Below are 16,500 nucleotides of genomic sequence, written 5' to 3' on the forward strand. Positions count from 1 at the left end.
CAGACAGCACTTTTACAACACAGCTTACAGTTTCATAGCAAGTAATATAAAGAACACAAGTATTTACTGGATAGGTGTATAATTGCTATCAAATAAATATATTAAATATGTATACACATTTTTTTATGACCAAGAAAAAGTTATTTGCTGTCTTTTAACCTTCATGGTAAAATGTATTGGTCACTTAAACACACCGTTGAAAAGTATATTCAGTGTAAAATGGACTGAAGCTGTGATTTTAACACCTCATTAGAAATACCTTATGAGGAGTTTGTAATGGACCCTTAAATATGCGCCGTTCATACTTCAGTAAACACAGTGAAGGTTTAGCACTGCTTGTTCAGCCACCCTTTCCTTTACATTTCACACATCACAGTCACTACAGTCTTTATGGTTATTACACTTACCTGCTCCACCTTTTCATGTGCCCCATGGAGTTGTTTGGTTAGCTGCTGAAAATTTAATAGCTCTTCCTAAGAAATAAATTACAATGTGGCTAATTATTTTTTATGTTTTTCAAAATTTAAAGTGAAATATACTTTCACAATATATGAATATAAAACAAAAACAAACAGTCACAAACCAACCCCGATATTCAACAAAGTATAAGTGTTCTCAAAATGTATCTGTAATTGCAGATGCGCAATTATGGGCAAATTTAAAACACACTGAAATTAAAAGAAAAGTCCAGCCAAAATTTTTAGTAAAGTATTGTATTGCCCCCCAAAATTTATACAAATAACCAATATACACTTATTACGGGAAATAATCATAAATCTCTTTTTTCCTGCACTTACTACTGCATCAAGGCTTCAACTCCTGGATAAAATGGTGATGTCACATCCAGACTCCCAGGGCTGTGCGGGCTGTGGCTGCTGGAGAGGATGATGGCAAGGGGACACTGAGGGACACTAAGCATCCCCCTGCAATTATCCTCTCCAGCAGCCACAGCCCGCACAGCTCTGGGAGTCGGGTCGTAACCTCACCATGTTATCCAGGAAGTGACATCACCATTTTATCCAGGAAGTGATATCACCATGTTATTCAGGAAGTGAAGCCTTGATGCAGTAGTAAGTGCAGGAAAAAAGAACTTTATTAGCAGTTCCCGTAATAAGTATATTGGTGATTTGTATAACTTTTGGGGGGGCAATACAATACTTTAACAAAAATTTTTGCCGGACTTCTCCTTTAAATGTGCCTATTCATCACGGGTAGGTCGGTCACACCCTCTCCTGGTCTGGCCCTGCTCTCACTGATTCCGGGCTCTCCCTCTGCAGTCAGGAGGGGCCTCTTGCGCCATTTCCTCACCGCAGCCAGAACTGTGATCCCCAGGCACTGGAAATCCAGGGCCCCGCCATCCATCTCGGAATGGGTGACAGAGATGGATCTTCTCTACCGTATGGAATCCCTGACTGCAGAGGAGCATTCCAGAGGGACCAGGGTGGACCGTTTGTGGCTTGCCTGGACGACCTACAAGGAGGGTCCACTATTTGCCCCATGGCTGACCTGTTAGTGGCTATACCAATGTAGCTTAACCACCCTGCCCTGCCCAACCTTCTTTCCCCATCCCCCCCTGGTTATTCCCCCTGGGGTTAGGGTTATTCCCCCCTGGGGTTAGGGTTATTCCCCCCTGGGGTTAGGGTTATTCCCCCCTGGGGTTAGGGTTATTCCCCCCTGGGGTTAGGGTTATTCCCCCCTGGGGTTAGGGTTATTCCCCCCTGGGGTTAGGGTTATTCCCCCTGGGGTTAGGGTTATTCCCCCCTGGGGTTAGGGTTATTCCCCCCTGGGGTTAGGGTTATTCCCCCCTGGGGTTAGGGTTATTCCCCCCTGGGGTTAGGGTTATTCCCCCCTGGGGTTAGGGTTATTCCCCCCTGGGGGACTTCTAGTATAAGTACACTGATCTCTCATTGAGATCTATGCTGCATAGATAGATGAGATAGGCACATTGATTGCTTCTGAAGCAATCGAGTGCCGAGCCAGGATCAGTGCCATTACTGCGCGGACCCCAGACGGAGTAAGATTTGTGGATCCCTCCTCCGGGACGACGTCCCGAAGGAGCGATCCACCCCACTAGACACAGCTGCATTCGATTACTGTTTTAGCAGGCATGGCGATCGGTCAGTGATCGGCTACGAGCGGCACCCGGGATTGGGATGCATGGAGGCGGCCCTGGGTACATCCAGGGTCGCCTAAGGGTTAAAGTGTCACTGTCATATATATTTTTTTTTTATTGCAGAAATCAATAGTCCAGGCGATTTTAAGAAACTTTGTATTTGGGTTTATTAGGCAAATATGACATTATCTGCATTCAAAAAGACTTTCCCCAGGTTCCCCCCCCCCCCCCCCCCTCTCTCATTCACTGCTCATTACCGGGAAAGTATGTCTTGTTGCATCAGACATGCCCCTGTAGAGGGGAGGGGAGGGGGGAGGAGGGAGATTAGTCGCCAGCAAAGAACAATGGATTAAAGGGGTTATCCAGCGCTACAAAAACATGGCCACTTTCCCCCTACTGTTGTCTCCAGTTTGGGTGGGGTTTTGAAACTCAGTTCCATTGAAGTAAATGGAGCTTAATTGCAAACAGCACCTGAACTGGACACAACAGTAGGGGGAAAAGTTGCCATGTTTTTGTAGCGCTGGATAACCCCTTTAAACAGCCAGAGCTGTGTGAAAGCCCCTTCATAGGTCAGAGAGGTGATTTTAGAGGAGATAGCCCAGTGATGTAGCAGTAAATTAACTCTTTGTTGTCCTGTTTTGTGCCTCATCTCCCCCACCCCTCCCCTCTCCATAGAGAACCATGAAGACAGGGGGGAGAGCTTCAAACTGCTTTTCCATGATAAAAATGCTTTTTTTGGCTAATAAACCCAATTGCAGTTTCTTAAGATCACCTGTACTATTGATTTCTGCAAAAAAATAAATAAACGACAGATACACTTTAAGGCTATGTTCACACTACGTATATGTCCGGCCGCATATTTTTCCCAGCCGGACATATACGTGTAAAACTCCGGCCGGAATTTACGCAAGTTGCGGCCGGCTACGTACGGTCCGCGAACTTACGCCCAGAAGCTACGTACGCTTCCCGAGCGGTGTACGTAGCGATCTGACAGCGGTATTTTACTGGGATATCTTCGGCTAGCCCCGGACACCCCACAGAACTTTTTGGATCGGCAAAACAAAGTGGAAAAAAGAACAAATCACCACTCTGTACGGGACCGCATGTTATGCTACGGGCGTAAGTTACAGCATTTCCGTCCCGAAACAATGGTCTGGTTAATTTTTTACGGCGCCGCATACATCCCGGGCGTAAGTTCGTACGTAGTGTGAACTGTGCAGCCGTAGATCGTATACTTTCCATTGTTCGCAAACTACGTAAATCTCCGGCCGCTTATTCACGGAACGCGCTACGGCTGGAAACTTAGGCTATGTTCACACAATACATAAGTGCTGAAAAGTCCAACTGGTGGAGCTGAGCTCCAGTATGCACCCCCCCCCCTCCCTCAGCTAACAAGTCTGTATGTCAATCAGTAGAAGTAGTTTCTAGGTTCTAAATATTAAAGAGCTAGAATGAAAGAGCTGCTCTGATTGTTGTTATAGGCAATAAAGAACACTGTTACTCTTGACAGCTGCTTTATAACTTGCCCCTTGGTTCTGTGTAGTCACAGTAGGGATAGCAAAACCTACATCAATGCTGCTGACTAATGAAGAGGAACCCTGTAATACTGTCTGACTGCAAAAAAGCAATTGAATCATAAGCAGCAGCACATGACTCTCAGACATCCAGTAGCACTAATAGATCATGTGACAAAAGCAGAAATACTTTTTCGCTGCTGTAGCTGCCACTTTGGCTAGCTGTTTAATAGGTCTATGTGTACTGTTGTCTTTATTTTTATTGTCATAGTAAGAGGTCCTCAGTACAGCATGCCGTTTGTTGCAGCCTAGGCAGCAGACTACTGCACCTTTTGCTTCTGTCTCTCTGCCACATGTAGATGTGCGTCGGTCATATGTTTTTGGTACACTGCTTGCAAGCGATCCATTTCCTGTGCAACTGTCTGCCACAGCCGTAATGCATTGTCCCTTTCCTGGAAAAAAAGAAAGTCAATAATACGCTTTTATTTTGGTATAGGCAGTATGATGGTTGTGAAGAGATAAATATACTATATACATTCATACACTATTATATATATATATATATATATATATATATATACACACACATAATTTTTTTTTTATATTATATATACACACACAAAAAAAAAAAAAAAAAAAAAAAAAATATATATATATATATATATATATATATATATATATATATATAATATATATATAAAATTAATGAATAAATAACATAAAAAAAGCTGAGCATTTAGCTCCATTTTATTTGCTATTTATGCACAGAAAAATACAGTAATTTCATAAACTAAACTTCAAGCCTTCTGTTGAAGGTTAAGCACACACACAAAAAAAAAAATACATAGCTTCTATCAAGCAGGGGGCGCTGTTGCTTCACCTATCTCCAGCACAGGCACCATCAGAGGCTGAAGGACTGAGCAGTATATTGCTGTACCTTGTGTACTCCAGATAGAATTTCTATTCTAACACCATATATGAAGAGCTAATTTAATAGGTCACAGATGTTTCGTGAGTTAGTGTACATCTGTGTAGTTTAAGAAAGCTGTGCCAGCAGAGCTAAAATAGCTCTTACCAAAGTCATAAAAGGTTTATTCCTTCGTTGTTATTTTTTTTTTTTTTTTTTTTTTTTAAGTTTATCCTGGCTTGGTATTATAGGGGAAGGAAATGCACATAGGTGCGATACCATCATACAGAGTATTCTTTGCCTAGGACTTGAGGATAGTGCAACGTTTTAGCTTACCTGATTTGCGAGCTGCAATTGTTCTTGTAGGTTTTTAATCAATTCTTGTTCTGTAGAAGCTTCGCTGGCCAAAGCGGCATTAGTAGGGAGCGATTCCAGCTGCTTCTCCAGGGACTCTTTTAATTGTTCGTGAAGCCTAAGAGAATTAAAGGCAATCTCTTTAGGAGTTCTTTACATGGTGACACCTCCCTCTCGCTTTCTGTCACTTTACGTGTAGTATTTTGTAGCTGTCTGCTAAACCGAACCTCTAATTAACTCTCCACAGTTACAAGATCTAAAAGGGGGGGATTATACAATGACATTATTCACATTATCAGCTGTATCCCATGTTAGGTGCAATGTGTATGATGGCTTCATTAGTCGAAGCCTCGTGTTAACGTGGTGGATTGTCAAGCGTTGGCAGGCGGGATGGTGACGGTTATGGTGCCAATTATAGAGCGCTTTGCCAAATGGATGGAAGGCATATCTTTGTACGTTGTTTTTTGAGAACTATGAAACAGAGTCAATATTATGTGTGTGAGCTGTATACATAGAAATGGGATGAAATAAAAACAAATGAGCCGGACAGATGAACTAAGTCAAACAACTGGGTTTTATCTGGTATAAAAACTGTAGAGTATGGAACTGTAAACAAGAAATGAATGTGCAGCTTATTAGAGAGGAGACAGAGCTATTACTATTATTACTATGCCAGTAAAGGCTCCCGAGATCATACTGTACAGACAGCTAAAGCACTTCTAATACTCAATAATAATCTCACTGTAACCTTAAAGTCTAACTGTCTTTTTTGCAGAAATCAGTAGTATAAACGATTTTAAAGGGGTTATCCAGCGCTACAAAAACATGGCCACTTTCTTTCAGAGACAATACGACTCTTCAGGTCCAGTTCAGGTGCAGTTTGCAACTAAGCTCCATTCACTTCAATGGAACTGAGCAGCAAAACCCCGCCCAAGCTGGAAACAAAAGTGGAGCTGTCTCTGGTAGCCATGTTTTTGTAGCGCTGGATAACCCCTTTAAGAAACCCTATAATAGGTTTTATTAGGCAAAAAAGTCTCTTTCTGTATTTAAAAAGCAATATCCAAGCCTTCCCTTCACTTCATCTGTGCATTATCAGGCAAATCAGTCTTCATTACAGAGAAGCCAGTGAAGATGGGTTCCGCTGTGTCCATTATATCCTATTGAGGGGGGAGGGGCTGAGGGAGATGAGTGAGCAGGGAGAAGAGGCATGAAGGTCAGCTGTTTGTAGACTGTCTGGGCACCTAAAACGCTGGATTCAGGGGACAGAAAGGTCAGTGCTTATCTAGAAACTTGCTGAGAGAAGATTGCAGGATGTTGTGCTGTGCAGGACTCCTCCGTGCTCACTCACTCCTCTCAGCCCCTCCCCTCTCCATAGAGCATAATGGAAACAGAAATCTTGCTTCTTCTGAAGTGAAGGGAGCTAGAAAAACTGCTTTTTGAGTACAGAAGGAAACTCTTTTGGTAAATAAAACCTATTAAGAGTTTATTAAAATCACTTGTACTATAGATATTTATTGTTTTCAGGAAAACGATCCTGAAATGACAGTTACACTTTAAAGCAGGGGAGGGGAACCTTCCACCCTCCAGCTGTTGCAAAACTACAGTTACAATCATGCCTGGACAGGGCTGGAGGGCCGAAGGTTCGAAGGTTTCCCATCCCTGCTTTAGGGGATGTGCACATAAATCTAGCCACAGAGCTCTACAACCACAACAAACCGATGCACAATCTCAACTCCTGATGAAGTTATGAGGGCATAATGGAACGCGTGGGATGTAGGCGCTGTATGCCTGGGTGGACTTCCTTTTGTAACCTATTGTTTACATCATAGAGCAATTAATTATGGTTTACAAAATTTTTCCTAGATTTTGTATTACTGCATATTGATTATAAATGCTGCTCATTCACCGATTTTTTTTTTATTGTTACATTTGCAACATCCTGTGTATTGGGACTTACCTAGCCTACCTGGCATACTACTTGTTGCTCTGAACATTGTGTGTTTGTTCATGGCTATTATTGGCATTTTTAAGTGGTTTTAACTAATTTGTTGATGTTTGTGTATAAATAAAAGATTTACATTACTATTTTTGTAATTGAGAGTGTTCATAATCTGCTTATAGCTTAGTCGCCTTCTCTCCTTTTTGTCTAAAACCTATGCACAGAGGCACAGTTTCAAGGATACCATATTTTCCGGTGTATAAGGCGACCCCCTGACTTTCAAAAAGATTGTAAGGGGTTCGCCTTATACGCCGGAAAATGTTAACCCCTGCTTGACCGCAGCAGGGTTAACTAGCTGGAGTCCTGCTGTAGTCAGGCAGGGGTTAACTGCAGTAAAAGAAAAAACAAAAAAAAACAAAAAACTGTTAACTCACCTGTGGCCTGTTCCTGGCAGCCAGGCATCTCCCATCCCGTTCCCAGCGCAGGCACTATGACATACACTGCCTGCACCAGAGGTCCCCAAAGCTCTCCCGAGCAGCCGAGCTTCGGGACGTCCAGTGTTACACTGCCTGTGCCGGAAATGGGACGAAGATGCGAGGCTGCTGGTAACGGGTCACAGGTGAGCTAACTGATTGGGGATGCAGCCATTTTTGAGCTCCCTCACTGTATGCGGCGACCATACCCGACGTATAAGATGAACCCCGAGTTCTGAGAGGATTTTTCAGGGTTAAAAAGTCGTCTTATACGGCGGAAAATACGGTATTAGCAGTCCACTTTTTCCCGCCGTGGCCAGTAATTGGCTGAGCAGCCTGTCAGCTCAGACAGGCCACTCTGAAGCTGCAGCGCCAGGAGTGAAAGCAGAGGGAAGGAGAAGACCGGGAGCATGGAGAGGTAATTGTATAACAGTTTTTTATTCATTCATCAGCCACGCATCGCTAACACATGTAGTGATGCATGGTTGGCAGGTGATAAGGGCCCTATTCCACCGGACGATTATCGTTCAGATTATCGTTAAATCATTCGAATCTAAACGATAATCGTTCAGTTGAAATGCAGTTAACGATTAACGACCGAACGAGAAATCGTTGATCGCTTTATAAGACCTGGACCTATTTTTATTGTTGCTCGTTCGCAAATCGTTCGTATTGAATAAGACATCGTTCGGTCGTTCGCAATAGATACGAACGCAATAGCGAAGAAAAAACGATTGCAATTACGATCATAAGTAATGATTATCGTTCCATGGAAATGACTGAACGTTTTCAGGTCGTTTGAGATCGTTAACGATTACGCAAACGATAATCGTCCGGTGGTATAGGGCCCTAAGTTTAGGTCCGGACCTAAAGACGTGATCAGACGATGATCGTTGTCTCTATCACACAGATCAAAAAAAAAAAATAAAAAATTGGCCAATTATTCCCCCATGTAATAGGGTCCTAAAAGGAGGTGAGAATCGCTTAGCCGAGTGCTTCTCCCAGCTCACTGTGGCCACCCCCGAAATCTCAGTACCCAGACTGCAGCTGGATAAAAACTACTCCTATGTTTATACCAAATGTCAAGTTTTTGTTAAGGGTCCATTCACATGTTTAAATCTGCAGTATCAAATCTTCTGCAGACCCTAATGCCAAGTTCCATCATTTAGTTACTTTGATATCTACAACATCAAATCTCCACCATATCCTGTATGCCTTAAAAGGCCCCTAAAGGGTAATAAGGTTGTGTTCTACATGGTGGTGAACAGATAGATTACAGAAAATTTTGTGATTGGATATATTAGTGTCTGTTTATCTGAATATGAATGAGACCATCATAGAAAATTATGCAACATGTGAACACAACCAAAAATAAAGCACACGAAGACATAACAGAAAGACACTCAAAGAGAGACTACAAGACTCATGATTATCAGAAATACATAAAAAAGTAAAGTGAACCCCACAGCCCTGCTTCCTAGTCTATAATAGACCATCCATTTCACATTTCTTGGTGGAGTTTAGGAAAAGAAAAAGTCCATTCTCCTAATTGTTCGGACTGAGGGGTACAGCCTTTTTTGTATCACCAACTCAAGTAAGCACAGAAGGCAAACAGAGCGGGTGAGGGGCAAGAGAGAAGGGGAGACTGTATATATTACCCGAATAGAGGCAATTCAAGCCTATCAATGCCCATAGTACTCGCTCTGATTTCTAGTACCAGTGTAGTGAGTATATGCTTCCCCCAACACTATAATGCATTCCAAGCACCTCTGTGCTCCTACTCATAGAATTCTATGACTAAAAGCGTAGAAACGATTAAAATGTGTAAACCCATTGGGAAATGTACTCACTCGTCAGAATGTATTTTTAGTAAAGCTTTGCTAAAGAAATGTTAATTTTCACAGAAGTGCTTGATTTCTACCATAAGATTCTATATACCTGTTGATGCAGGGAGATAATTTGTTGAAAATTCCAAAAATGGCTACTTCCTGCCCCCAGTTATAATAATGGCACAAACATGTGAAATAAGGGCCGAAGCAAGGAAATGGTAGGAGTCACAAGTGTAAAGTTTCAATCCTAAAACATCTGTATTGCTGTATTTTCTACAAATAAACCATTTACTAAAAAAAAAATAAAAAAATTATATATATATATATATATATATACACACACACACACACACACAGTGTTGCCTTGGATTACAAGCATAATTTATTCCACGACCGTGCTTGTAATCCAAATCCACTCTTAAACCAAAGCAATATTTCCCATAAGAAATCACTGATATGCAGACAATTGGTTCCACACCCCAAAAATAATATTTTATTCTGAACAACATGTAAAACAAATGAAATAAACATTCAGAAACAGCTGAATATGAGATATTATAAGTTACTGTAGAGTATAACAATCAGTATGTAGAGTATAATATATAGTAACTGCATAACCCTGAAAACATAACAGCAGTTTGTAGATATCAGGAAGTGAGAATCACAAAGCTGTGCAGGAGGACAGTGACAGAAACTTTTCCATACAGCAGTGTGAGTGTAAGTCCAGGTACATTATAACAGGAATGGAGAGTATGAGAAACACAAGGGGTGACAGAGACTGTAGGGAGCATGAAGGAATGAGCAGGACAGATGTGGGCACAGTATAGCAGCACTCTCTGTTCGGGGAGAGAGGGGTTACAGCTATGAAGAGATTACCTCCAAAATCCTGTCCCTTAATGCAAGCCCCAGCCTGAAGTGGATCTGCTATGATTTGGAGGTGAGGGAGACTTCCTGGATCAGAGCACAGGGCTGTAGACCCCGCTATGCAGACTATCCCCCTCCTTCACTCCCCCTTCCATCCAGTACAGGGAGCTCTTAAACCAAAGCAATGCTCTTAAAGCAAGTCACAGTTTTTAAAAAATGTTCTTGTAAAACGGTCCAAGTTACTCTTAAACCAAACGTGTGTGTGTGTATATATATATATATATATATATATATATATATATATATATATATAGCAAAAAAGCCGCAGCACTCGTGGTAAAATAATATGCAGGTGGGTGCACACCGCATACCCCGATCCAGGTGTACTCCAATATAGATTCAAATATGCGGCAGCACTCCAAAAGTCCAAGAAAAAAGTGAAAATTTATTGACACTCCATGGAAAAAATATAGCGACGTTTCTGACTGCACACCGCAGTCTTTTTTCAAGCTTGAAAAAAGACTGCGGTGTGCAGTCAGAAACGTCGCTGTATTTTTTGCATGGAGTGTCAATAAATTTTCACTTTTTTCTTGGACTTTTGGAGTGCTGCCGCATATTTGAATCATATTATATACACATACATACAACACACACACTCACCGGCCACTTTATTAGTTACACCATGCTATTAACGGGTTGGACCCCCTTTTGCCTTCAGAACTGCCTCAATTCTTCGTGGCATAGATACAACAAGGTGCTGGAAGCTTCCTCAGAGATTTTGGTCCATATTGACATGATGACATCACACAGTTGCCGCAGATTTGTCGGCTGCACATCCATGATGCGAATCTCCCGTTACACCACATCCCAAAGATGCTCTATTGGATTGAGATCTGGTGACTGTGGAGGCCATTGGAGTCCAGTGAACTCATTGTCATGTTCAAGAAACCAGTCTGAGATGATTCTAGCTTTATGACATGGCGCATTATCCTGCTGAAAGTAGCCATCAGATGTTGGGTACATTGTGGTCATAAAGGGATGGACATGGTCAGCAACAATACTCAGGTAGGCTGTGGCTTTGTAACAATGCTCAATTGGTACCAAGGGGCCCAAAGAGTGCCAAGAAAATATTCCCCACACCATGACACCACCACCACTAGCCTGAACCGTTGATACAAGGCAGGATGGATCCATGCTTTCATGTTGTTGACGCCAAATTCTGACCCTACCATCCGAATGTCGCAGCAGAAATCGAAACTCATCAGACCAGGCAACGTTTTTCCAATCTTCTACTGTCCAATTTCGATGAGCTTGTGCAAATTGTAGCCTCAGTTTCCTGTTCTTAGCTGAGCGGAGTGGCCCCCGGTGTGGTCTTCTGCTGCTGTAGCCCATCTGCCTCAAAGTTGGCCGTACTGTGCGTTCAGAGATGCTCTTCTGCCTACCTTGGTTGTAACGGTTGGCTATTTGAGTCACTGTTGCCTTTCTATCAGCTCGAACCAGTCTGCCCATTCTCCTCTGACCTCTGGCATCAACAAGGCATTTCCGCCCACAGAACTGCCGCTCACTGGATGTTTTTTCTTTTTCGGACCATTCTCTGTAAACCCTAGAGATGGTTGTGCGTGAAAATCCCAGTAGATCAGCAGTTTCTGAAATACTCAGCCCAGCCCTTCTGGCACCAACAACCATGCCACGTTCAAAGGCCTCAAATCACCTTTCTTCCCCATACTGATGCTCGGTTTGAACTGCAGGAGATTGTGCATTTAGGCATGTAGACATGGTCAAGACAGAGTTGCCGCCATGTGATTGGCTGATTAGAAATTAAGTGGTAACGTGCAGTTGGACAGGTGTACCTAATAAAGTGGCCGGTGAGTGTATAAAATATACACACACACACACCATATTTTCCGGCGTATAAGACGACCCCCAACTTTTCCAGTTAAAATGTTTTTTGGGATACACTCACCATATAAGACTACCCCTCTTCCAACACACACACCAAATAAAAATTAAAAAACTAAACAAAAAAAACCCAAAACACACACACACACACACACGTGAGATCTGAGAGGCAGAGAAGGAGGTACAGTAATACCGGTAGGATACAAGGGCGGGCCAGACAGGTGAAGGAGGTGTGTCTGGGCACAGCGCCATGCTACCATATATCTTTTTTTCTATACCAGAGACACCTGCAGCTTGCTCTGTCCTTCATATGGTCACCGCATACAGCGTGGATGCGAACGTTTTTGAGCCCCCCACTGTACGCGGCAATTGCGGATTCTCCAGTACGGTGCCGAAGTTTTTCAGCATCCGTCCCATAAGATGACACCCGGACTTTTGAAAAGATTTTACTGGGTTAAAAAGTAGTCTTTGGAAAGCCGAAAAGACTATAAATCCGCTAGCATTCTAACAATACAACCGATAGCTGGGATTCAAGCTGTCTCAGGTGTAATTCTGACAATACCCCACCTCATAAATTATCACCACATCTTTCCAGACGCTTTTAGAAATCGAGCTCTGCATCACAGTAGGTATCTCAATATGCAAGTGTGACCTGACACACCATCAAAAATAAATAAATAAATAAAATCACTGAAACCTGGATAGGACCTGTTAATAGTACTGTGGGCCTGCAGGCACCATAACACATCCCATAAATAATATATAGTAAGGGATTGTAAACCAATGCATAGGTTAGTAACCAGTAGCATGGGAAATGAGATGGACTTACGGACCATCAAATGTATGCAACTAGATGTAAATAGAAATAAACTATTTCCTACTGAAATAAAATGTGTGAACATGAAATAATCTCTTTGTTTTCTTTGACATATTTTAACATATTTGTTTTCAGAACATTTTAGGGGGGGGGGGGGAATTATTATATAGTAAATGAAGCAGTATTGTCTTTAATGATTCCCCTATGCTCCTGTTCAGACTGAGCATATAGATATTAACAGCATCTTGTATGTACCTATGTACTTTTGTCATTCTCTGTGGCCTGAGATCACTGGAGTTGCAGTTTGGCTGTTTGCCTATGGAGATGAGAGAGGGAGTGGGTGGAGAAATCCATAAGGAAACCGACTGCAAAGAGACTACAGAGGAATTTACTGTAATAAATCTCAACCCAGGGTCTGAGGCTACTCGGTACTGCTCTATAATGTACGATATGTTACTGCTCATTCTAAGGGCATAGTATGTGTGTGCAGTGGGAGATGTCATACGGGCTAGGCTCCAACCACTAGTTCAGGGACAACTTAAAGTGTCATTAAAATGTCACTTTGCAGAAATCAATAACTATCAATAGTACAAGCAATTTTAAGAAACTCTGTAATAGGTAAAAAGAGTTTCCTTCTGTACTCAAAAAGCTGTTTTCCTACTTCCCCCTCACTTTAGAAGAAGCAGGATTTCTGTGTCCATTATGCTCTATGGAGAGGGGAGGGGCCAAGGGGGGGGGGTAAGTGAGCAGGGTGTACATTTACATCCTCTTGCGTTAAAGTCCAGGTGCCGAGGGCATAAATGTACACCCACGGTCGTTAAGGGGTTAAAACACCCCAAGAAACCTACTGTGGGTGATTAGGTGTGGCGAACTCTATTTTACCCCTATACAAACTTGCATATGAGGCCTTGGGCTGAGCTGCCAAATTTAAAAAATTTGGGACTCCTGGATATCCATTCCTTGCACAGCATGGTACACGTGGTACCTTTCATATATCTGTCTGTGCTTCCAGAACATAAAAATGTTTTATTCTATACTACAAACAAGGTCTGGGGCCGACATAGCGATACGCAAAACTTTAGTCAGGTTGGCTGGGGTTTACCTCCTCTCCCCCTTTTTCCCTTTCTGGATGTGTAGGTCAGGTACATTTACTTATGGTCTTTTTAGCCATGCACATTATCCCTTACTTCACAGTACACAGCTTTAGCTGTGACGATACCTATTTGGTGCAATAGTGCACTAAGCTTACATTGTGATACTACTACACTTCTAAATATTCACTATGGAATATTCTGACCTAGAATTTTTTGGTGTATTGTACTGAGTACACTTACTATTAAGCTAGTCTGTACTTTGGGAGGTGAACCTTACTCACCCAATTTTCTCCTTGGCTGTGTTCACGTACATATGGCTCTAGTACCTGTGTGTTTTTATAATTTTTTGGCTAATATGTTTGTATTATGATTCCCCTAATATAAAAGAAACGGTGCTGAGGATATACGTAAGAAACTTAACTTGATCCTCAGTGCCCCATGCACTATAGGGAGATATCAGCAGTTTAGATGTTTCTAACTTGCTAATAATTACCCTTTAAGGCTATGTTCACACTACGTGTGAGACCAGCCGTTCCGTGACCCTGGCCGGTCTCTGGCCGGGTCATCTCGGCCGGTACTGAAGTACTGCGTCCGCATCAGAGCTTACCATAGCACACTGTGAAGAGAGCGGCCGGAGCCGCTCGTTTCACTGTGTGAACTGACAGGTCTTCCTGCGGCAGAAAACTGTCAGTTATTTGCGGGGCCGCACAGATCCCAGCCGAAGCGTATACGATGCGTGTTCGCTCCGGCCGGGATCCCATTGCTTAATAGGCTGTGTTCCACTGCACAAAAACAGCAACAACGGCGGTAGTTTTACGTAGTGTGAACATAGCCTAAAGATGTATTCCACCCAAAATCTTTTTTACCTTTTATAATAACCCACCCACAACTTCACATATTGGTCAAAGCAAGAAATTATGTGTTCTGTGCCCTTTTGTCGCTTTTTCTGCCAACTCACCCCCTCTGGATGCAAAAAATGAGCTAAGTGGAGTCCCCTCTGACACACTCCTTCCTCCTGGCCCCCACCGTCCATATCAGGGATTACGTATCCTCCCTCTCTTCAATGGGCTGGGTTAGCGATTATAACCCTGCCCACTGAAGTGACAGAGGACACCTGACCACTGCTGTAGCAGATCACTGTGTTTCTCCGTTTCTCTGACAGGTGGCAGAATAACCCTTTAACAAGCCTTTAATTCACTATCTTTTTTGGCAAAGAAATATAAAGATTTTACTAGAACACAACCAGGCATTGCTTACATTTTCAAACATGAAGTTAAAGAATTTTATGAACTTCTCAATTGCTGAACTAACGGAAGAGCTACAATTTGAAAGCTGCTTGATGCAAGGTGTACTAGAACATATAATAGCAGCCTGTCACCTACCTATAACAGGACAATTGGCATTGCAAAGCTGACCTGTTTTTTCCTGCCATATCTGACCAGTAAGAATCTCTGCAGACTACTGCTGAGATTAAGTATAGATGTTATCCATTGTATAGGCAAATGTGCACCTGCAGAAGACTGATGACCGGGTCATGTGACATACGAGTCTTGTCTGCCTCTACTGTATGCAGCCGGTTCTAATGCCCTGAAATGCCCTATCTTGTTACTATACGCTGGGCATGCTCACATATGAAAACAAATTACATTTCATTTTAAACTGAGCTTTTCCGATAAAGCTATTTGCATTATCACTGCAAAAGCAGGAGGTACCGGAATACTATTTGAATAGCAGCTCGCTCTGGGCATTTTTGGTGTATGCCAAATGCACTAAACTAAGAATAAGAGAAAATTAAAGAAAGGGAACATGTTATAAAGAAAATTTCCAATGGCACGTAGTCAGAGAAGGTAGGGAACCTTTCACAGAACAAGTAACTTCAGAAAAAATATGGCTACATTAAGTGTTGGTATAGCACAACAGGTCAAGACTATTCAATGCATGTGGAAATGCAAAGTAGTAAGACTGACTGCCCACCCGCATATAGTGAGAGGAGGTATCAACTAGAATACTTGTAAATAGGCACCACTTCTCAGGCTTTGAAAGGAAAATAAATCATTCATTTCTTAGACAATAGGAAAAAAAAAAAAGAAAAAAAGAAAAAAAGAAGCTATACTTACCTACTCCCAGTCTCCTGCTGGTTCCTGTCTCTGCATCTCCTGATTGGCTCCTTCCGATGGCCCGTCACACATCTCTTCTGACTTCTTCTGAGACGAGAACTTAGAGCAGAACTTGCCCACTCAGCCAATTACTGGTAACAATAATGTCCCATCTCGGTCAGTGATTGGCTGAATAGGCAGGTCCTCCTCTGAGCGGTCATCTCCAAAGCAGGCAGAAGAGATGACTGGCGAGGGACCAGAAGGAACTGCGGGAGCCAGTAAGGGACCAGGGGACAAGTAGGTGTTTTTCCTCTATTTTTATATTGTTCCACCAATATATTTATTAAAGGGGTAGTGCGGCGGTAAACAATTATTCACAGAATAACACACATTACAAAGTTATACAACTTTGTAATGTATGTTATGTCTGTAAATGGCCCCCTTCCCCGTGTCCCACCACCCCCACGTGTACCCGGAAGTGTAATGCGCTATACATACCTATCACGTGCCGACTCGTCTCCGATCTTCAGTCTGCGATGTAGTCTTCGGACTACCTCTGCCGCGTCATCAGCTGCGTGTCGGCATGTGACAGGTATGTATA

General features: G+C 42.5%; 1 protein-coding gene across 1 annotated transcript in view; it reads right to left on the reverse strand.

The window, feature by feature from the left end:
• SCLT1 (sodium channel and clathrin linker 1) overlaps positions 1 to 16,500 on the reverse strand; it is a 103,985-nt gene that overhangs the window by 64,320 nt on the left and 23,165 nt on the right. The window contains exons 7-9 of the mRNA XM_069978600.1: positions 4,871 to 5,006; positions 3,957 to 4,079; positions 408 to 473 (exon numbers count right to left, since the gene is read on the reverse strand). Coding sequence (XP_069834701.1) covers positions 408 to 473; positions 3,957 to 4,079; positions 4,871 to 5,006 — 325 coding nt within the window. The remainder of the gene's footprint in view (positions 1 to 407; positions 474 to 3,956; positions 4,080 to 4,870; positions 5,007 to 16,500) is intronic.

The sequence above is a fragment of the Dendropsophus ebraccatus genome, chromosome 7 (genome assembly GCF_027789765.1).
Source record: "Dendropsophus ebraccatus isolate aDenEbr1 chromosome 7, aDenEbr1.pat, whole genome shotgun sequence".
Taxonomy (NCBI): Eukaryota; Metazoa; Chordata; class Amphibia; order Anura; family Hylidae; genus Dendropsophus; species Dendropsophus ebraccatus.